The following is a 23,294-nucleotide window of genomic DNA, read 5'->3' on the forward strand; positions in this document are numbered from 1 at the left end:
ACATGAAATTTGCTTTCAGTTACCATCTTTAGCATGCTTACTATTTTTTTTTTTAAAAAATCATACACATTACACATCGTTACAGGGTTAGTCACTAGCATTTATCCCAAGATTTAACATTGTGAAAGTCAGATTACTCAGAGGCACTTTAAGTCTCGGTGTTTCTGACATTGCTTCTTTGTACATTTCACCCCGCCTTTACTTCAGAGGTACACTTAACTTTTTGTTCTCCTCCTCCAGTTCTTAGTTGCTGTTTATTACTGGAAAAGGATCCAGAATCTATCCCTATTCCCTTGGTTCTGGTGGCCCCAGCCATGGCTACATTCTCTGATTCTTATTTAAAAAGATATTAAACTTTATAAAAACATAGAAGCTCCCAAAGGGTTAAATGCTAAATACCAAAGGTACATCACACGAGCTGCCGGTGTCTGGCACAAGGGTCTGTCAGTGTTGCAACACTGAATGAGAGATTCAAATGGAGTTTTAGTGGCATTAATTTATTATTATTTATTATTATTATTATTATTATTAATAATAATATTTAAAAACACAAAACCAACCCAATTTATCTTAAACTTACAAACAGGATTTCACAAACCATGAGTGTTGGTTTAGGTCCTTAAAACCTTACATAATTACATAAAAATATTTACACATACACAAAAATACTCAGAAGTCACCTACTACAAGACAGGCCCAACAAAGAAAGTTACAGAACACCGTTAGCCATCACCTATAGCCCCCAACTAAAACCTCTCCAGAGCATCATCAGGGATCTACAACCTATCATGAAGGACGATCCCTCACTCTCACAGACCTTGGGAGACAGGCCAGTTCTCACTTACAAACAGCCCCCCAACTTCAAGCAAATACTCACCAGCAACTACACACCACACAACAAAAACACTAACCCAGGAACCAATCCCTGCAACAAACTCTGCCAAATCTGTTCGCGTATCTATTGAAGGGACACCATCATAGGATGTAAACACATCAGCCACACCATCAGGGGCTCATTCACCTGCACATCTACCAATGTGATATATGCCATCATGTACCAGCAATGCCCCTCTGCCATGTACATTGGCCAAACCGGACAGTCTCTTCGAAAAGAATAAATGCACACAAATCAGACATCAAAAATTGTAACGTTCAAAAACCAGTAGGAAAGCACTTCACTCTCCCTGGACACTCAACAACAGACTTAAAAGTGGCAATTATTCAACAAAAAAACTTCAAAAACAGACTTCAACTAGAAACTGCAGAACTGGAATTAATTTGCAAACTGGACACTATCAAAGTAGGCCTGAATAAAGACTGGGAGTGGCTGGGTGATTATAAAAAGTAATTTTCCCTCTGTTGATGCTCACAGCTTCTTGTCAACCATTGGGAATGGGTCACATACCCTCATTAGCACTACAAAGAGTAATTTTCCCTCTGTTGATATTCACCCTTTCTTGTCAACTGTTGGGGATAGGCTACATCCACCATGTTTGAATTGGCCTTGTTAGCACTGACACCCCCCCCCAATTAGTAAGGCAACTCCCATCTTTTCATGTGCTATAATATATATAGCAGCCTACTGTATTTTTCACTCCATGAATCCGATGAAGTGGATTTTAGCCCACGAAAGCTTATGCTCAAATAAATTTGTTAGTCTCTAAGGTGCCACAAGTATTCCTTTTCTTTTTATATTTCTTTACTGATTTTGATTACATTATATTTACAAACCATTCCTGTGGGAAAAGGGTCCATTTCCCTTTAGGTTAGCTGTAAAGGCTTCTGGGGACAAAAAGGTAGTGGTGGTAGTAGCCACCTGACCCCCTTGTATAATTTAACTACCAGGGTTCCACCCAGTGTGACTGTACCAAGTTGCACATATATTTACATTTATATAACTGGGTTTTGTTATTAAACCACAAATTCCCTTCTTATAACACCACAACTGTTACTCTTTAAAATCTTCACAACCATTACATTTTAACATTTCCACAACTCACAGCTGTTTACTTCCCTCCAAACTCCCTCCAGACTCTGTGGTATTAATTTCTGCAAAAGCTACTTGTAACTATTCACTCACTTTAAATCATTTACTTCTGCATTCAATTCTTTAAAGCATTTTGCCTGTAATGACTTAGTCACCAAACACAATCTCTGCAGCACAGCTGCCTTACCCTGTGCTGTTTTAACCTTGGGATTGTTTATAAATATGGTAAAACATTTGTCTCCATGGATGCCCATGGGTCTTTTACTCCAAAAATTTAAATAGAATCCAGCAGACTTCTGTCATGCTTTGTCCAAACAAACTTTTCACAAAGTATCTAAAGTACCCTCCGTTAAAACTTCAGAGGAACAGAAGTGTGAGGGGGCTGGGGGATGGAAAGCAACAAATTAACCCTGTGAGGTTATTTTAAAAGTACAGGCTAACAGCAACAAATTAAGCAAATGAAGGAGAAGAAGAAAAGGATATAGTTAGCTCTGAGCAAAGGGTAGGGCTCCCTAAATTTAAACAGTTGGGAACTCTTACCCCCAGGTTTTTATCCTGGCTATGAAAGAAGAGTGGGGGTTATTACAACCCCTGAAAACCCTAAATTTGTTCCCCTGTGGTCTGTTTCTTTTATTTGCACCCCAACTGAGTTGCAGGAGTGCCCTTCTCTGTTGCAGTTAAATGTTTCCAAGCAATTCTATGGGTTAAACCTGCTCACTCTCTGCTTTTCACTTTGAACTTTTTTCCTGCACTCCCCTAGGAGCAAGTCGCAGCTTCTGTCTCGTAAGGTGGTCTACTAACTCTGCTTCTGACTCCAAACACTGTTGTGCCAAATTATCTTTAGTCATCCTTATCTCTAATTTACAATCCTCCAGTTGCCTTTGCTGGAGTAGCACTAAACTTGAGAGATTACTGGCAGCTTTCCATAATGCTTTTACTTCAAACCTCTTACAAATGGACCTAGGTGCCCCCTTTCCCTGGGAGGCATCCTGTTCCCATTGGCACGGACCACTTACCAAGGAGGGTGGGCTCCTCAGCCAGTTCCCATCCCTCTGGGTCCTCTAACACTATCCCCATTTCCTTTTTAATCTCATCCCAGGTTGACCCCCGCACTTGGAATGGGCCCTGATTCTTCCATATCCATGTATCCAAAAAGACCATTACACCAGCTTGCAAGAACCCACAACTACCATAATGAGAACCTGCTATACTCCCTCCAAGCATCTGTGTTGACTGTTGGTGAGAGGGACTTACCTGGCTGCTACTTACCTGTCCAAAGTGATGCATCTGAGTCATGGCACCAAGATGTTATAGGGCTTTCCCTCCACCCTCTCCCCGGTGCATGTCACGCTGACAGAAAGCAGAAGACCAGAAGTCTGAAATGCAAGCAATGCAATGTTTATTGGGGTTAGTTTCAAGCAACATATCCATAGCTCTACAGCCGGCAGATTCTGTTTCCCAGTGGTCCACTCCCAGCTCTGACTCCAAAGACCCTTTATCCCATATCACCTTTCCCACCTCCCATTCCCAATTCCCACCTCCTCCTCCGTAGCAGGACCAAATATACCTGCAGTGCATAACCCTAGTCACACCCCTTACAACTTATGGTCATGTTCCATTTGGGAGGATTGTGAGTTGGGGTCTTCATCCCACCTTTTTTGTCTCCCATGGAAGGGGTAAGGACTGAGATTGTACTCTGATCGGGGCAGACATTTCTCTGGTCTTTCAGTGTTTTATTCCCCCCCCCATACCCCTCTTGCTCCTCCTAACTGGTTGCTTGACCTTGCCTTGAGATAAGGAGTTGAGGCAGTCTTCAAGCGTGCATTCATATATTACATGCCCACCCTGCCCAGTAACACTTTAACTGCTCTTATTTATTTCCATTATATTCACAAAGCCATCTGGATTAGGCAACAGCAACATTTACAGTGTCTGTCTTTGATTTTACTAAGAATCCCTTCACACATTAGTATAAGATACAAGAGTATCAAAAAGTCAAACCCAAAATTCTATCTCAGGCTGACAATCAAGCCTGTATGCTAAATGCTGCAACAATTTGCATTGAGGTGGTGCTGAGAGCCATGGAACCAAACTGTAAACCCTGGATATGATGGAATCCACTTCAAGCCAGGAGGGATGCAGTAGCACCTCCAGCACCTTTAGTTCCAGCACTTATGGAAGGGGCATCAACTGCCCCATAACATGCCACTCCTCCCATTCCAGCTCAGGACTGCTTCACAACTATGGTGACCAGATAGGGTGACAAGTGTGGAAAAAATGGGACAAGGGGTAGGGGCTAATAGGTGCATATATAAGAAAAAGCCCCAAATATTGGGACTGTCCCAATAAAATCAGGACATCTGGTCACCCTAATCACCAGTGAGGCCCAATTGCAAACCTTCAGACAGCCTGGAAGCCTACTTATGAGCCCAGTAAACAATAGTGCCCACAGATCCACACCGCCATGTGCCTGGACCATCTGCCAGTATCTGAATGAATGAAACACCATGGTAAATTAACATGAGTTCCAACACTTGGGTTCTCATGCACATTCTCTATGTTTTAGAATGCTAATGCCCAATTGCCTGAATTATCTGAGCCCTCATACCGATGGGCCGCTACTGTTGCTGTCCCGCTCCTAAGCAAGTGGAAACCAAATTCACATGCTGGGAGCCCCTACCTCATCAGTCTCTGTCTTGAAACTGTAACACGCTGGTATGTTCTGAGGGAATTCCTATCGCCATGAATAAATAGGGGCTCATTACTCCCTGGTCTTATCACCATGTATGCCCTCACAGCCTCCACAAGGCAGATCCTGGGCTCGTCACCCTACTGTAGAATAATGGATTCACCCTGGCCTCCTTGATATGTCTGACTTCCTCAAGGTTAATATAATGCTCTTTGTGTATATCCCTCAGATGCAAAGCCCTTCGAGAAGAATCCCCATAGGACGCAGGTACTGGCTCACTTATCCTAAAAGTTCCAGACATGCCATCCCGAACAAGGCCACTACCTGTCCACAACAACATATGGATTCCAGGATCTGCCTGAGAGCCCGAAGCATATTAACAGCGACGGGATGATGTTTATCATCCAAGGGCCGGCACTTCAAGAGCATCCAGCTACAAAACATTCAGACTAAATCAGGGGTGGGCAAACTACAGTCTGCAGGCCAGATCTGGCCCGCAAGCTGTTTTAAGTTGGCCTGCAAGATCCCACTGGGGAGCCAGGTGGGGGCCACACCATGCAGCTCGGTCCCACTCCGGTACTCTAGCCGGGGTGCCAGGGGAGGCGCTACACCACATGGCTTACAGAAGCCATGGTTTGGCCCCACTCCGAGGGTCAGGGGCTGCTCCACACCTACGAGCTGGAGAAGGGATATGCCACGGCTTCCAGGAGCTGCTTGAGGTAAGCGCTGTTGGGAGTCTGCACCTCTGAGCCTCTCCCCATGTCCCAACCCCCTGCCCCAGCTCTGATCCCCCTCCCATTCTCCAAACCCCTTGATCCCAGAACAGAGCACTCTCCTGCACCCCAAAACTCTCAACCACAGCCTCACCCCAGAGCCTGCACCCCCAGCCGGAACCTGCACCCCTTCCCACACCCCTACCCCAGCCCTGATCCCCCTCTGAAACCCTTGGTCCCAGCCCAGAGCACCCTCCTACACCAAACTCCTCATCTCCAGCCCCACCCCAGAACTCTCACCTCCTCCTGCACCCAATTCTGTGAGTATTCATGGCCTGCCATGCAATTTCTATTCCACAATGTGGGCCTCAGGCTAAAAAGTTTGCCCACCCCTGAACTAAATTCTGCTACAAGGATCTGGGTAACTGTTCAGTCTACTGACAAATGTAAAGGCGGTAGGCAAGTGGAGATAGTTGAGGGCACCTGTTGTTGGATTGCTAATGACACCATGTATTGCAGCACATATTCCTCTGTAATGGGCCATATCGGTGACAGGCCCTTCCAGCTCCTGAAACTGCAGAAAGTCATTCAAACTTCTCTCATACCCCCACAGTATTGGTGGCACCGCTGACCTCTGTGCTACACTGACAACCATCATATGCCAAGGCTCCATATTGCTAGAGGCATCCATTCAGGTTCCTTGCTGGTTCCTGTTGCCAGCTTCTGAAATCTGTCCATATGAAAATAAGAGAATGCATCTGCTATACTGTTACTAACCCCAAACACACGCTTGGAAGAGACAGAGATGTTAAAATTTAAACATTGTAGTACAAGTGTCCTTACCAAGGTCATAACCCTGTGTGATCTGGAGGACTGGGGACTCTGAACATGTACCAATACCATGTGGTCACACCTTTTATTAGCAAACTCCATTCCCCAAATGACCACTACAACCAAAAGGGGAAAAATTCCAGCAATGTTATATCCTACACCATCCCTTTTTTGCATCCAGGTAGAGACCCATTCTGGGCACATCACCTGCCTTGGTCAAAACCTGTACTTCCCAAAGCATCCAAGTGGATCTTTAAATCAGCCTCCAATATTCATTCCTCCCTCCATAATGGCATTCCATTCAAATGGCTCAGAAACTGTACCCACACCCACAAATCCTCCTCCATCTCTGTAGTAACTTATAAAATGGTGAGATCTTGCTATGGCTACAGTGGTCACCGCAAGCTGGGTGCAGAATGCTCACCTGGGGCTAGCATTGGGCTGGCAAAGTTAAGATGCCCAATAATAGATTGCAGCTCATGAAGTGCAACTTTCTTGGGCAGTAGCTCCTAACAGAATTGCAATATACCTGCCAATGTTCTAGCTCAATCCCCGGGTAGGTCAGTGTAGTGGAAGGTCCCCTTATTTTCTTTCCACTAGGGGTACCTCCAATTTGTTAGCAAGGGCCAGAAAAGTGTCCATCTGGTTAGCACACTTGTTCAAATTCACCCTGTCCATGAACAAAAAGTCCTGTATGTAATGCACTATTTGCTGTAAACCAGCTTCCTGCATCACTGACCACAGTAGCATTGTATTAAATTTCTCAAATGCCAAACAGGATATTGCACATCCCATGGACATAGTTTTATCAAAATAAAACTGTCCTATGAAAGAGAAACTCAAAAGATTGAAGTCAGAAGGCTTCACAGACAGTGGACAAAAAGCAGACTTGCTATCGCACTTGGCCATCAGCGCCCCGAGCCACAAAACCTAACCTTGCATAAAGCCTCTTCAATGGCAGAATAGCATACAGAAAACAAGACCAGATCTATTCCATTGTTAATTGAACTACCCCATGAGTATGACAAGTGATGAATTAAGCAATATTCACCAGGAGCTTTCTTAGGGACCAAACCTCGGGGAGAAACCCGCAAGTTCTGTATAAGTAACTGACTGAATGGCCGTGCTACCCTATTCTCATTTAATTCCCATGTAATCTTTTTCTTTACAATATGGTCCATTTCCACTAAGGACTTACATTTTTTAGACATCCCATCACTCTCTTCAGGTCACTAGAGGGGCATGGGTCAATATCCCCATGTTGACCTGCTCTGCAGCAGAAAGTCATTCACTGGCTGTCCAGCCCTTAAAGGAGCGCACGCGCACACGCGCGCACACACACACACACACACACACACATATATAACAAAGTCAATATAGCAAAATCAAGAATGATAATGTGTGTCAAGAGTGATTTAATGTTTCCACTTCTTCATCCAGCTGTTCTTGATGAACAGGGAACAGTTTTGCACCAAGGAAATACTCCTTAATAACCTTGAACCTTCATTGTTGCTGTCTTTGACTGAATTCAACCATCTTTATTATTTCTGTAAAACAATGTCTCTGCTGGCAGTTATAACGCAGAAGGATTAAATTCTGTGCTGATTTCCCCTTCTCCTATTAAGTTCAACGTGGAATACGCAGGGAAGAAAGAATTTGGCCCACAGTGTTCTTTGTATTACTTTAACGATAGAATAGTTTCATACTATAATCCCATTAAAGTTCAATGGTTAAACACATTATGAATACACTATTATATGCTGCTTAACTCTCCTAGCGGCAGCATGAGCTGCATGAAATGCATCTCTAATTTTTTGTCAGCTAATATTCATTTGTCACATTAGGAAACAGAGCAGTCAATATTTGCTGTATCAGACAATCACAACTGTTTAGCTTTAGTTTCTTTATTCAAAATCATTTTTATATATAGAAGTTTATTCCACCCACAAAAACCCAGTTCTTGGTGAAATTCAGTCATTATAGATATGGTAAACTCTAAACTATATTTATTTAAGAAAATAACATGTCTATGTCCCTCATATTAGGATAAGGTCTATAAGAAACAAATGCAACATTAGCTACCATATAATAAAGAAAAGACAAAACATTAATGTTAAATTATAAATCTACAGCAAATATAAAAAATATAAAAAAAAAAAATCTTTCTTATGGGTTTTGTCTTGATCCAAAACTTATCTCTTGAAATGTAATGAAACACTAATAAATGGCTTTACATAAGTTAAACATAAGTTACATAAGTTGAATAGTTGAATGATTGTGGTAATGTATCTGAAACATGAGAGCTTCTGATTTTTCAACAGAAAGCTATACAAAACTTCAAACTACTAGTCTATATTGTTAAAAATCATTACAGAATTCAGCTAAAGGTTGGTTACAAGAGTCTTTATTTTGCAAACTATACATAAACAGTAAAAAAGAAAATGCATTATACTTTTTAATAGTACATAAGATAAACATTAAATTTAGTATTTAAATGTGTAGAAATCAAATGCAAAGAATAAACTGATTTTCCTATCATTTAACTGCAGATGAAAATCAGGGTCAACAGTGATCCACTGTTGAAATTACACAATCAGTCATGTAATATTACATAGGTTGTTTCAGTTTTATTGTGGGCAGAAAGCATAGGTCTGATATGCATGAAGGTGTTGGAGTTCCAAAACGTCTACACAATTAATTAACATGCTAACATAAATACAGTGATTAAAGTAATTTTCTCTACAGTCAAATCGTAAGTGCTACTCTACACAATAATCATAAGCTAGTCAACATGGTAATTACATAACAATAGAAAAAAATTAAAATAACCCATTTTCTTCATTCCAGCAGCAGTCTCTATACTGGTATTAATTTGGTAATTGGGTGTGCTTAGCTATTGCCGAACAGCCTATATTGGTATGCATGCTAAAACCTCTATTTCTATTTTTGCAAGGCACCTTACCATAAGTTCTCTAAATTTCTGCACTAACAAGAGAAAAGGACATCAATTAAGATAAAGATGAAAACTATTTTCTGAAATAGAAAAACTAACAGGTATGGTTAGGGGTGTTTAGAACTGTCTTGGGGAAAGTTCAAGTACTCTCAAATACAGTATTGTATAAATGTAATATTTTACACAAAGTTTTTCAATTTAAAATATTTTATGCTAATCTTCTGGTTTGAGATATAGAAATAAAGGGTGAAATCATCATGCTACTTGAGTAAATAATGAAGTCTATATGAGTTTGACATTAAAAGAAAAATGAAAAAAAAGGACAACAAAAGTTTAGATTTGTAGAATCAATGCTTGTCCATATGTTTACTGTTTTTGATAAACATGTTTTCAAGAACCTAGACATTTCCTAATCAAAAATATAACTATAAATGCAAATACAAAGGAGGGTCTTACATTATTTTCTCCTATGTGACAGTCACAGCACACCTCTGGTTAAAGGTTTGTGAGATGCTACTTGTGTGTTGAAATTTCTATTGTAATAAGTTGTTGATTCAGGTCATGCACAATTATGAAATCTACTACATGGCCTAAATCACTTGCGAAATTAAAGCCGCCTTAACATATAACCAAGCTCATGCTTAATGAGGCCACCCAAAGTTCCAAACAATAGTAAATATCATTTTCATGGAAGTTTTTACAAGTTTGGTTGTCCTTGCACATTTATTTTTATAGTAGCACATCACATTTTCTTATTCAGACCAGACTTCCAATTTGTTTTCTTCTGCTCAAAGGCAAATAAAAACTCCAAAGCACATAATATAATGATTCTTATTTTAACAAAGAAAGTCTATGACTCCAGCTGCAATATTTGAAATAATCATACAAAATATACACATTGTTTAGAATCCTTTTGATCTTGGAGAGCAAAGGAATTTTCTATGAGATATCACCTTCTGAATTTTAGAAAGGAAGAATTCATTGACCTCTAATATTGTCAAATGTATCCATCATGATCGTCATCATCCACATCATCATCGCCTTCATCCTCATCATCATCATCAATTTCATCTTCATCATTCATTATATCATCTTCGTCATCCTCATCATCTGTCCATTCATGAAAATCACCACTGGCAAAATCGCCCGAGAGCTCTAAATCAATAGCTAAAAAAAAGTGTAAAAAAGTTACACTATACTGATAGGAACACATGGTTACAGAACTAGCTGGCTTCAGGTTAATTGATTTAAATTAAATAATGAGGTAAAGTAAAAAAGTAATACCACTGATAGGCTGTCTCTATAATTATCACCATGATAGATGCTACAGAAATTAGTGAAATAAATAATAACAATTACAAATTGACTTCTAAATGTGTGTTGTTTGATCCCAGTCCTATTCTCATTGAAGACATCAAGAGTTTGACCACTGACTTCAAAGAGAAGAGGGCGTCTAATTCAATAACGAGCAAGAATGTTTCCACTTACCACAGTCTGCAGCACCATTTGTTCTGGAACCTGTTACCTCATTACCATATCTGTCAACACACCAGCACTGCCCTGCATTTCCATGGCATTGACTTGGTTTGTAATACCCATCTTCATCACATAATGGGATGTACTGCCCTATGACACAAAGAGTAAATTATAATATTAGCAGTCACTTGTACAGAATAAACCAATATTCTACATTACACCAGAAGTAAAATAAGAAATAAACAACTGTGTCTTATCTCTGTTCAATGTCCTCCCTGATTGACTTACTCTCTGTTACTGAAGTCAGCCAAGAAGAGTTTTATATGTAATACATTTGCGCCTTCCTCTTATTCAGAGAGAGAGAGAGAGAGAGAGAGAGAGAGAGCAGATATCAAATATATGGGCCTCTCTTTGAGTGATCTCAAGAATGGACATGCCCAGTCCATCAAGGAATGCCCCCTTTCCTCTTTCAAGCTCCTCACTGATTCTCTGACATCTGCTCCTTACTATACATCAGACTCCCAGAATGTCATAGCCAAAATCTTGAATGCCATATGTAGACACCAGGCTAGATAGGGAGTAGCTTAGATGTCTAAGTTCTGCAACCTGTGCTGCCATGGCTTCAATGCTATTGTTATTCGAGCTAGGTAGATCAAAGCTAGCTAGGGTATGTCTACACATACTTCGGACACATCTCTGACTTCAGTATAGACAATCTCTGTCAACTATTCTGGTGATTCAAAAGAAAGTATAGAATTCATCATATTCCTCCAAAGGTGTGTTGATTATGCAATGCTAAGATGAGCAAAAATAAAAAAACATGTATTTTTGTAACTAAAATAAGCAGCTGTGCCTTGAAATATGCTCACAGAGCAAACCTGTGAAGTAAGAGGGCACATTTTTAAGTAGTACCTTTTCAGAGTAGACACACTCTTTAAAGTACAAGTATGGGAGTTTTTAGCAATGAATGAATATGATTTTTGTTCCATATATTTATTTTGACACGTTTTAGGTTTTTCTACTTTTGTAGTCACACTTTGCCTTACTAAACAGTCCTAATTAATGGCAGTCACAGGTTGGGTGAAACCTTGTCAATAGGAATTTTGCTATTGACTTCAATGGGGTCAGAATTTCACCCCTGGAACCTAGCCATGCTAGTCATTGTTTTGGATGCTTGCAGTTCTTCAGATTTTTAATTTCACCAAAATTGAATAGTAGATTTTAGTGAACTAAGATACTTAACAACACTAAAATGTTGATAACAGATTACAGGTATTTGCCTATTTAACTCATATTTACAAAATACATAAGCAAATGGACCATGCAAATGAACCCTTGTATAGAGCCCCACTGAAATTAACAAGGCTCCATGCAAGCATAGCAATGAGTTATAGAATCAGAACCTTAATTCTGTAATAATTTTGTCCTTGAAATAATCAGATGTTCTTTGAAGAACTGAAAATGGTAACTAAATCACAATTAAAAAAATATTGTCAGTACTGTAAAATGCATGAGATAGTTTTAAATTCTATCAATTTAAACTCTGATCAAAAATATCATCTCAAATAGGTTTGCCTATGTCTTTTACTCCAGATTTTATAAAGACTGCTAATGCTAACATTAAGATTTTATATCCAAAATAAAAGTTAGGGAAATGAAACATTTTTGATACAATATGGATTTTTTGTAACAATTACTTACATAAATATTAGAGTTAAATATCAGCAGAAGTGTCAATTTAGGATTGCTCAAGTCTTTTTTCCTAATAACTGTAAAAATGTACAGTCTATCAGGGTAATAAAATGGATGCAATATCTTTCAGTAGGTAATGTAATAAAACTAACTTTAATAGCTTTCAAAAACTTCATAAATTTTGTTGCTGGAATTTAGTGCGGTCTATCTTTGTTGGATTAATATTGATTTTATGTAGCTGTTTCACTAGGGTTATTTATGTAAGCAATAAAACCTTCAAAAGAATGATCTATGGCTCACCTAGGAGCTTCTTTCCTCCTTGCTGCTTCTGAATGTTACTGAGCTCTGTCTGGCAAGGTGGGTCTGAAATGATATAAAAATTTTAAATAGATTACATCTGATCAAAGGAAGAAAGTTGAATGATTGAGTTTTCATCAGGTTTTTATACTTTAGGTTTCTTCTAATTATTGCTATTAAGAAACATATACATCCTCCCTTAGTAGATTTTTGCATTTCACATACTCAGACTAGACCTTCGCAAATCTGCACCTGAGAAAGAGCGTTTTTAACATAGATATAAAAGTCTGATATATCTAATAAGACAACCTTAAAAAAAAAAAGAAGAGTACTTGCACCTAGTTAGAAAGACACATAAGAAATTGATCGATAAGGGGGTGATGGTGTATGTGTTTGTGTGTATATGTACTCAGAAAATGACTGCACCACAACTAAAGGGGGGCAGAATTTGTCTGAGCTTACTCAAAGAAGGGCAGATTTGCTTTGCAGTTGGGGGTGGGGGGAGGGCGTGGAAAGGAAGAACGTCAAAAACTGCTGTAAAAGGTGCTCAGTGGTCAGCTTTGCAGCAATGACTCACCTCCACGCCACCCCCTGGAATGTGCATAAAGGTACGAAACCTGGGTGGGGCAAGTCTCTATGTCCAAGCAGTGAGGAAGCCAGCACCCACCCACCCTCCCCTAGTAGAGGTGAATGTCAGGCCGAATTAGGACCTGCTGTGGGCATTACGCTAATCGCCCCTTTTAAATGGGTGCTGGGAAGGAATTTTTCCCACACCACCAGAATTGGCTTCGGTGAAGCGTGGTTTTTCCGCCTTCCCCACAGCAGGTGTGAGGATGGACTTTTTCTGGTGAATAGATAAGGTGGTAGGCCATATGTCGCAACTTGTTTTGTAAGGTTGGGTAGATGTTCAATGCAGGTACTCCATCGGGAGGGCAGCCAGTGACCAGATAGATGGCCAACTAAAGGACTTAAAAGGAGGTACTGGATAAAGGAACAGAACAGAGGAGGGGGTTCGGGGACTCCTATGATAGGTACGGCAGGGAGCCAACAGCCCCCCCCCATTCTCCTACCCCTCCTTAACCCTCTTATGAGGCTGATGGACGGTAAGGTCCAAGCCATGGGTCGGCAGCAGGACCTGGATGGAAACAAAGGGGAGGCTTGGTGGAAGCCCCGGAGAATTGATTTGAATAAGCATGGATTTGCCTGCACTGTACACTTTATCTGCCGGGTAGTCCCAGACATCTATATAATAAAGTTGCGGCCTAATTAAAACCCATAACAAGTCTCCTGTCCTTCTTGTGGTATACCCAGGCAATAGGGTGCGTATTAAAGTTAGATCTTAAATTGTCCAAAATTGCCATGCTCTTTCTGAGGCCATAAAAATCATTGAGTCTTGTAAGGAGATCTCCTAAATGTCAACATTTTTAATGAAACCTTTTCATATGAGATTTTAAGATAAAGCACATGTGCAGTAAACTAAACTGTATATTCATGGAGTAACAAGTATATCATGTTAGCATGAAAGTTGTAAACGTTTTTACTCATAAAGCAACTAATAATGTAGTTTATTTCTTAGATGTTTTAACTGCTATAAATAATCAAATAAAATGCAGGGAATACACTTTCATTAGCTGTATATAGACTTCTTACAATATACCTTAAAGGCAGTTTAGATATTACAGTGTTGTGCGCCATGTAAGAGTACAATGCAACTTCTATTGAAGCCAATAGGAAAACTTCCGTTAACCCTCATTGGGAGTAGGACTGGACTTTAACAACCAAAAATAGATGAGAAAATAGAATGTAAATTCAGGGTGCCGATGTGCTGCAAAGGAAAAATTGTTCTAGAGCTAGAGTCTGGCCCCAGAAGTAGGTAATTCTATTAATATGTGCAGTTAAAAGCAAAACTGACCAACTTTCCTTTAATACTTCCCAAATGTTTTGATACCAAAGGATATGATCTATATCATGGTGGTGACAAGAATAAGTAAATGAACACATTCTATTAATAAAGTAATGAACAGATTCACCACTTTCTCTGTTGAAATTTTTAGGATTTTGGTCCTAATATGGCAATTTAAGGCCCCAATTTTGCAGACCCCTGTATCGACACACAAGTTGAAGGACTGGGGCCTAGAAATAACTGAAATCTAACTAAATAACTAGAGATGGCTCTGAGCAGCAGAATATGGATTCAAATGCACAATTCCCCAAACTTCAGGGTTATGGTTTGCTCAAATCTTCAAAAACAATATTTAATTTTCTGCAACTGTGAAACTTATCTCTAAAAAGCTAAGTCAGAGCACTACAGACACTTCCTTTAAAAAAAAAGTGAGATATGAATGCATGTATACTACTGTACAGAAAGAGAATGAAGGCTAGTACTTTTCTTTGAACACTGCATATGCCATATAAGAAATTACAGGGTCACAACTGAGGCATTTTCCCTTCTGAATCAGTAGTATTCTTGTGGCATGTAGTCTGAGCTCAATGGAGCCTGTAGGACAGATGACACAGAATATGTTTTTAGCCTACATTGTCCCCAAGGCAATATCCTATGAAATCTCAAATTCAATCAATATTAGCTTATTTAGTGACAGGGTAGCCTCACGTGTGGTATAGAAGCTAGATATATCAGCAGACCTTTTGTATTATTCATGAGATCTGATCCAACAGAATAAATACAAACTGGAATCCAATAGTGACCTCTCATACAGATCAGGCTGCATTTACCCTTGGCTTTACATTTCAAATGACATTTTAAATAGTCTTTTAAGAAGATACATATGTATGAGCTTAGAAAGGTTGTGTTTAAAATTCTAGCCCCACTGAAGTCAATGGGCGTTTTGCCCATTGGATTTCACCCTAAATTCGCAAGGATTCTGTTTGGAATAAAATCCCTATAAACTGCCTCTTCTTCTAAGATGCTGCTCACAGAGATCTTAGTGCAAGAAATTATGTCCAAGTGATGTATCTTCTCTGGAATCAAACACTGAAATTCTCTGACTCTGAAACCAGCTCAACTCCTGATCATCACTGGATGTTTTCTACCTTTACAGCAACAGTCAACAAACATTATCTTGTATTTTAAAATATAGCCATTTTTAATGGTTTCTGATTATGAGAAATGTCTTTATGGAAACTGAAGCTACTCAGCACCTTGCAGATATTTACCATCTTTCAGAAAAAGTTCCTCTATCATTCATGTTGATTATATCTATCAACTCTTAACTGCTTATTTTTACCACTATTATTCCTCATGTTTTATATAAGTTTGAACTATAACCCTTCAGGAATTGCTTCTTTCCCACATCTAGGACTTAAAGACAATGGTCCAGATATCTAGTGATTATCATTAACATACACAAGTATGTAAAGTATAGGCTATAAGTAATGTCTTTTAATTTCACTAAAGGCTGCTATATCTTAGACTTGTTATTGCATATGGGTACATCCATTTATTTTAAGTGTTTGATATTCTGCTGTCAATACAACTGAGATAATATTGGGGGCAATAGTAAATGGAAGAAAAGAAGGGTGATACACAACTTCCAAAAAAGATGGGAAATGTGCTGAATGAGAAGGGACTTGCCCAGTAAAGTACATGTATTGTGCTCTAGTGAAAAAATCCTAAATCAGGAACACAAAGATACATGTACAAAAGTTGATGCGGGGCAGTTTTAATATTATGTACTGAGCCTAAATACTCCTCACCACTTATTGGAATAAATCTAAAATTAATAATTAGAAAATATGAAATACCATGAAGCAATCTGAAAGATAACAGTATGGGTAAATTACTTACCTGTAATCTGCTTCTCTGAAGATATAATCTTTCAGGATTCTCACTACTGGGTCTTAGCTTCTTAGCACAAAACTGACAGATTTCTCTTAGCAGGTAAAGCTTTTTAGTCCTAAAAAAGTGGTAGCAAGGTAGAACTCAAGCTGAGCCCCTCTGGGCTGACACATGCCACCCTTGCAGAGTATAAATGTTGCCACCTTTATCTTCCAGTCAGTTCCAGTGAGTGGGAGGCACCACTCTCTCAGATTCCTAGATTGATTTTAACTCAGAATCAGTGGTCTTAGCTTCTGTAAAAACTAAGGAAAAGTAGGATCATTTCCTGTACAGTCACTATGCTGGTGCTCCTCTGTAACAGAAAAGAACTTGGCATCAGATGAGTCCTGCTCATCTGAATAACAGACCTCATTGCACTGATCTTCAGCCAGCTCTCATCCAAACAGTGGAGTGGTATAGATGACTGGATGATGGTGGAGTGGCCTGCATTGTGGTAAGTGCTCCATGAGACACTAACACTAGCTGTGCTGAAGCCTTTAATGCAAGAGGCACCTGTGTTGAGGCCAGGGCTTCCTGTGCCAAGAGTATTGACCCTTGAGGTATTTGCATGCAAATGTGCCAAGAGATCCTACCCTGCCATCACAGAGAGAGGGAAATACTTAAAAGCGAGTACTGTGGGACTTGCAGAGGACCAGGACAGATTATGTCCAATTTCCCAGTTTATACTGGACTCTCTATTTCCCCCCGTCTCTGCTTCATGTGCATTAATGCAGGGGGAATGGGAAATCTGGAGACCTGTGATAGAATCACCTGGAGTGAGGGGCTTCAACAGAGGTGCATCAAGGAGCTGCTGGCCTACACCTTGTGCTTCCTGCCTTGGCCTCCTGTATGGATTTTCAGCTCATTCAAAGTACATCTGCTTGTCAGTGGATGCTTGGTGGAGCCTCTCTGTTGTTGACACACAGTATTTTGGTGGTGAGACTACTCTGTTGTGCATACTGAAGCTGAGTCTGGTCCAGTGCCAATATGCGTAGCACTAGCTTTCCAATCTGCTTCTCAATAGTCTTGGACAAGTTAGGCTTCAGCTTTCAGGGTCTACCCTTTGAAGCACTCCAGGCCAACCTCATGCTGGACTTACAGGAGGAATTTTTTTGGGTGCCTTAGCAAAGGCTTGAGGTGCACATCACCCTTTTTAGTGCTATCTATAAATATATAAGAGCCCTACAATCTGAGGAAGATGACATAAGAAAGATGGACCTCAGTCTTTGTCATTCTTCTGTGACACAGACTATGTTTGAAGACATTACATGGTCTTGCATCCTCCTTACTTACTATATCCTGCAAAAGAAAAGAAAAAAGGTATAAATGCATCGAGAGATGCACCGGGCTAATAGACCAAAGTGGTAAGCAGCAATGGAGAGATACTGAGGTTCGTAACAAACTTTGGCACTCTAGCATCTAGATTTAGGTACTGGTGCACCAAGAACACTGCTGCCACAATGAGGAAGCACTGGCAAAAAGAAAAAAAACAGTCACTAGAATGTCAAAAAGGCCAAAGACTAGTGGTGCTTCAGCATTAAGGTAGGCAATGAAGCATTAAGGCAGGTATCAAAGCACAAAGAAAATAAGTGCTAAAGGTAGGTGCTGAAGTACTTAGATAAATGGTTGTGACACCCAGAAAGAAATGGGCCAAAGCACAGAGACAAGCAATAAGGCACTGACAAAACTCAGGCACTGAAGTGCTACAGAAATATGCCAGAGTACCCAGAACAAATACCGCAGAAATACTAAACCACCTGGCTTGGAAGCAGAGGGGTGATCAAGAAAAGATATGACAAGCATCGCTGAGATCCAGAGGAGTGTTGGCGTAACAGTAAATGTGGCAAAACAGCTGCAGGGAGAGCGTTTGATGCTCAAGAAGGAACTGACTGGAATGTATGGAAGGCAGTGTTGATAATCAACATGAAATGGTGTGCAAATAGCCAGTAACAGCTAGTTCATCCTCTACTTTGTTATTACTTTCCTCAAGGGTGAAACACCCCCAAACATCCTACGGATTGGGGTAATCCCACCGTACTTGCACTGAGAAGTTGAGACCAAGGAGTGAGACTCCTGCATAGATGATAGATTTAACAACTGTGTCTTAATATATATACGGCTTTGAAGCCTTTTGATATATTACATAGGTTGCATTCTTGTATTCACTTTAAACACAATCAATAGCAGTTATCAAGATCTGTACACTGTGTTTTGGAGTTGTAAAATTGCACAGAAAAGAGCTACAAAGATAGCTGAATACAAAGAGCTGGCTACATGATCTACAACTTTTTATTAATGGAAACTTACTCAATGAACATTACAACGACACCATTAATCTTGTCTACCTAATAATTCTATCACCATTAACAATTAGAGAGATATTTAGATTATGCAATCCAAACAATACAGAAAAACATCAATACATTACAAGGTTTAGCATAAAACTGAAATTTACTAACAGAGGATTGTTTGACTTCTTCATGCTAAGAGGAGACAATTATGCATAAAAGGGCTAATAACAAGTAGCTACAAAGAGAACAGTAACCCTTTCCTTCCCCCCCTCCTCCGGCGACATTCATATTTAGGTTTGGAAAAGGGAGGAGAAGACAGGTTTTGGTGGTAGTGTTAATTTTGGGAAGGGGTGCATGGAAGTGTTCTAAATATTCAAGGAGTTGCCATAACTGAGATTTCACCTCATTACTGGTGTTGAAGGCATTCTATGCCCACTCTCAGCCAAGCTGCTGATAACACTAGCAATCTAATCTCATTTAAATCAGTACCTTGTTGTGCCATCACAGGCCACGGGGGGGGGGGGGGGGGGGGGAAATGAGGAGGAGGATAAAACCTTGTGATGGCCAGTCCCTTTGCTATCTGGATTCTGAGACAGGGAGAGAGCTCTCCACGAAATGGTGCTGGTGGGTTTGACTCCATTTTTAACTTTATCATTAAGACTAAGGTATATTTACATCAGACCCTTATTAGCAGTATCCTGAGCAGTTGTTTTTATACATAGTGTCTATAGAGTGTAGACTACAAAACTGACCGTAACTATCCTATGGAAGTGCCCTTTGCACATAATGAGTGAAAAGTATGCTTTATACATACAACAGTGGTCCCCAAACAGAGGGGCGTGCTCCCCCAGTGAAGCATGGAGGAACATCCAGTGGGGCATGGCAAGGCCCAGGCCAGGCCCCACAAGGGGATGGGAAGGGAGTGCCACTCAGCCCTACTCTGCCCCCAGCCCCAGTCCGCAGCTGTGGCCCTGCTCCCAGCCCCGGCTCTTGGCCACCAGCTCCTGGTTCCCGCTCCCAGCTGCCCATTCCCAGCCGCAGCTCTGCTCCCAGCCATCGACCCCGGCCACAGCCCAGCTGCGACTCTGCTCCTGGCCCCAAGAGGGGTGGGGGAACAAACACATTCTATTACTGGTTGGTGGGGTGCAAGTAATAAAGTTTGGGGACCACTGATATACACAGTATAAAACTGGCAGGAGAACCAATTGGTAGAAGAACAAAAATTTGCGATAAATTTCATCTTACAGGTTGTAACATAGCTGCACTTTTTCAGACAACTGAAAAAATTTGCACCCCTCAAGATATTCATAATCTAATCTAAAATAATTGTATTCTTTAAAAAGAACTGGTTATGTTCTTTAATAAGTAACTTGGGATAGAGGATACTTCATTTATTGCTTTTAGCAGCAGTACACTACTTCTAAAAATTAAAAAAAGAGAGTTCTGTTATAAAGCAAGAAAGAATGTTTGGAAGATGAAATCTTGACCTTTTGCATGGGATAGCTATCAATATGCTTATATTTGATAGCATGTTTTAAATAGGAAAGATGGCAGTCAGCCAAAATATATCCCCAGAAGTATATCTTTATTTTTGTTCAGATTTACAATTCAGAGTTTAAAGTCTGACCCTGCAACATGGTAAGCATTTTCAACTCCCAGTGAAATCAGGATTAAGCCCTAATGATGAAAGTTAATGGGACTTAAGTGGAGGATTTTCATAGGCACAAATGCCAATTGTGCACATAAGGTAAAATTTTCGTAAGTGCTTCAGTGAGTAGGAATACAAGTCCCACTGAAAGGCATTATTAACTTACTTTCAGTGGCAGTTAGGTGCCTGACTGCCATTTTTTCCTTTGAAAACCTCCCCCTAAATCATCTTGCAAATAAGAAGCTCAGTGGATGCATTTCAATTTTCTGTCCCGTTTCAGCTAAGAAACGGTGACCAGGCTTTTCAAAAATCTTATTCAAATTCATTTTTTATTTTCTAACTTATGGAATACATCATTTAGATATAAAATTGTTGTTTGAGTTTGGTTAATTTACATTCGTGGACAATTAAGAAAGGACTGCCTCTAGATATTTTGAACTACTATTTTCTTAACCAAAGAATTTTAAGAAGTTATCAAGAGTTTAAGCTAGGTCCTGAAAATCAGTAGCGTTATGGCCCAATGAATGCAAATAACTTTATGCATAATATTGAATTTCTTTCAGTTAAAATGTTATAGCCCAGTAATAAAAAAGTTAAAAAAAAGTTAATTTTACAATGTGGGAAAAAGAGAGAGAAAATTAATGCTAATAATTTTGTCCTTTTCTTTTGGTCCTTCTCTTTCCTCACTGTGGAGGTTGGTGAGGTTGGTAAGAGAAACAATACTTCTATCAAAGCATTAATTGCTCTTTTACATTTTATTTAGAATTTCTTGAATCTCAGCTAAGTTTCTCCAGTTCAGCTTGACGTTTAGCTTTCCTTTTCACTTTATATTCACAGTAGCTCAAAACCTTTAAACAAATTCATAGCATAGCACTTAAGAGCTTGTAATTCATTCTAAACTTTTTAACATGTTCCAAAAAGATAAACCAGTACAATAAGATCAGTCAGCATCTGCAAGTTATTCTCATCTTTTACCTTGCTGTCTCTGGAAGCAGTAGCACCACTCATTGTTAGATATCAAACTGTCCTTGTACGTGTCACAAGAATTGAAGAATGCCTTGGTGCACTGTTCATTCTTGTCAAGGTAAATGCTTCCAAGCTCTGACTGGTCTAACAGCAGGTCATAGTTTGTATCAAGTCTGTTAAACATCCAGCCAAGGGAGTCCTTGCAAATTGGCAAAATGCTGGTATCAAACCCTAAGAGGTAAAAATATAAAGACATCAGATAACAGTAAAAGATACAGCTGGTGCTAAACTCCCCAAGGGAAGGAAGTGCTGTGTCACGGGGCTTTACTGGAACAGACACAGTACATGAATAGTGAATGTTATTAACAGCCCATGTCTAAGTAATGTGATAACCCCAAAAAACCATCAAAAACATTTATCTTAAATAAATGGTCCCCCATCATGCTCAAAACGCTCAAAAATATGACCCTTTCCCCAAAAATTTTTACAGGAAACACATACTGGAGAATAATAAATGATCTAGAGTGATTTTCAGAAAAGTTATTTTCTTCAGGAATTTTAATGACATCATAGATTGGGGGAATGGAGCTCGAATTGTTTGTGATGTTCACAGAACCAGGAAAAAGGAATAAATTCAGTGGAACTCATTGCAGCCCATTTGTTGCTTCCTATGATACGCATTAAAACTTTAAAAGACTACTCTCATCCTTAGCAACACATTAAAATTATAACAACTTATCAACAGCATGCACTAACAATATTGCTCAAAAAACTATTAATTCCTCCCTCCCCTATGCCTGACTGGCGTAGTTAAGCCAGCCTAAGTTCCCCATGTTGACAGTGCCAGGTTGATAGAAAAATTCTTCCATCAACCTAGCTACCGCCTTTCGGGGAGGTGGATTACCTATGCTGATGGGAGAATCCATTTCATCCGCATAGGTAGTGTCTACACTGAAGCGCTACAGCAGCACAGCTGCAGAGGCAAAGCGGTGCCACTGTAGGTTTTTAAGTGTAGATAAGCCCCAAGTTGGCAGGGTCTGACAAATGCTTAAGGAACTGTCTGAAGAGGTTTCTGAGCCATGAGTAATTATGTTTGAAAAATTGTGGAGGACTGGAGAGGGATTCCAGAGAACTGGAAAAGGGCAAATATAGCATCCGTTTATAAAAAGAGAATAAGGACAACCCAGGGAATCATAGACCAGTCATCTTAACTTGGGTACCCAGAAAGATAATGGAGCGAATAGTCAATCCATTTGTAAGCACCCAGAACATAAGGTGGTAAGTAACAGTTCACATATATTTGTCAAGAATAAATCATGTGAAACCAACCTAATATTCTCTTTTGACAAGGTAACAAGCTTTATGATAGTGGGGAAGCAGCAGATGTGATATATCTCAACTTTAGTAAGGCTTTTGATACTTTCTCATGTGACCTCCTAAACAAACTAGGGAAATGCAACTTAGATGGAGCTACTGTAAGGTGGGAAATATAGCCTAGACAAACCTAATATGAGGTGGGTGCACAACTTAGAGTATTTATCAGTGTTTCACACTCAAGCTAGGAGGACATATCAAGTGGGGTCCCACAGGTATCTATCTTGGGTCTAGTTCTATTCAATATTTTCATAAATGATTTGAATAATGGCATAGAAAGAACATTTATAAAATTTGTAGATGATGCCAGGCTGGGATGGGCTATAAATACTTTGGAGGACAAGATTAGAATTCAAAATGATATTGACAAACCGGAGAAATGGTCTGAAATAAATAGGATGAAATTCAATAAGGAATAAGCAACTGCACAAATACAAACAGGGAAATGACTGTCAATAAAGTACTGCAGGAAAGGATCTGGGGGTTCCAGTGGAACACAAACTAAGTCAACAGTGTAAGTTAACATAAGTCAACAGTGTAAT

At 39.8% G+C, this 23,294-nt stretch overlaps 1 protein-coding gene across 12 annotated transcripts in view; it reads right to left on the reverse strand.

Annotated features, from left to right (window-relative positions):
• Positions 1 to 8,608: 8,608 nt before the first annotated feature.
• The window catches only part of SPOCK3 (SPARC (osteonectin), cwcv and kazal like domains proteoglycan 3), a 404,141-nt gene continuing 389,455 nt past the window's right edge, over positions 8,609 to 23,294 (reverse strand). For 11 of the 12 annotated variants that reach the window (XM_038400866.2, XM_043513321.1, XM_043513322.1 and 8 more), the window contains 4 exons: positions 21,388 to 21,609; positions 12,642 to 12,704; positions 10,662 to 10,799; positions 8,609 to 10,340 (listed from right to left, as the gene is read on the reverse strand). In XM_038400866.2, the coding sequence (XP_038256794.1) occupies positions 10,171 to 10,340; positions 10,662 to 10,799; positions 12,642 to 12,704; positions 21,388 to 21,609 (593 nt within the window). In that variant the 3' untranslated portion in view covers positions 8,609 to 10,170. Of the gene's footprint in view, positions 10,341 to 10,661; positions 10,800 to 12,641; positions 12,705 to 21,376; positions 21,610 to 23,294 lie in introns of those variants that run through there. The other variant, XM_043513323.1, reaches the window with a different exon arrangement.

Source organism: Dermochelys coriacea, chromosome 4 (assembly GCF_009764565.3).
Source record: "Dermochelys coriacea isolate rDerCor1 chromosome 4, rDerCor1.pri.v4, whole genome shotgun sequence".
In the NCBI taxonomy this organism is placed as follows: domain Eukaryota; kingdom Metazoa; phylum Chordata; order Testudines; family Dermochelyidae; genus Dermochelys; species Dermochelys coriacea.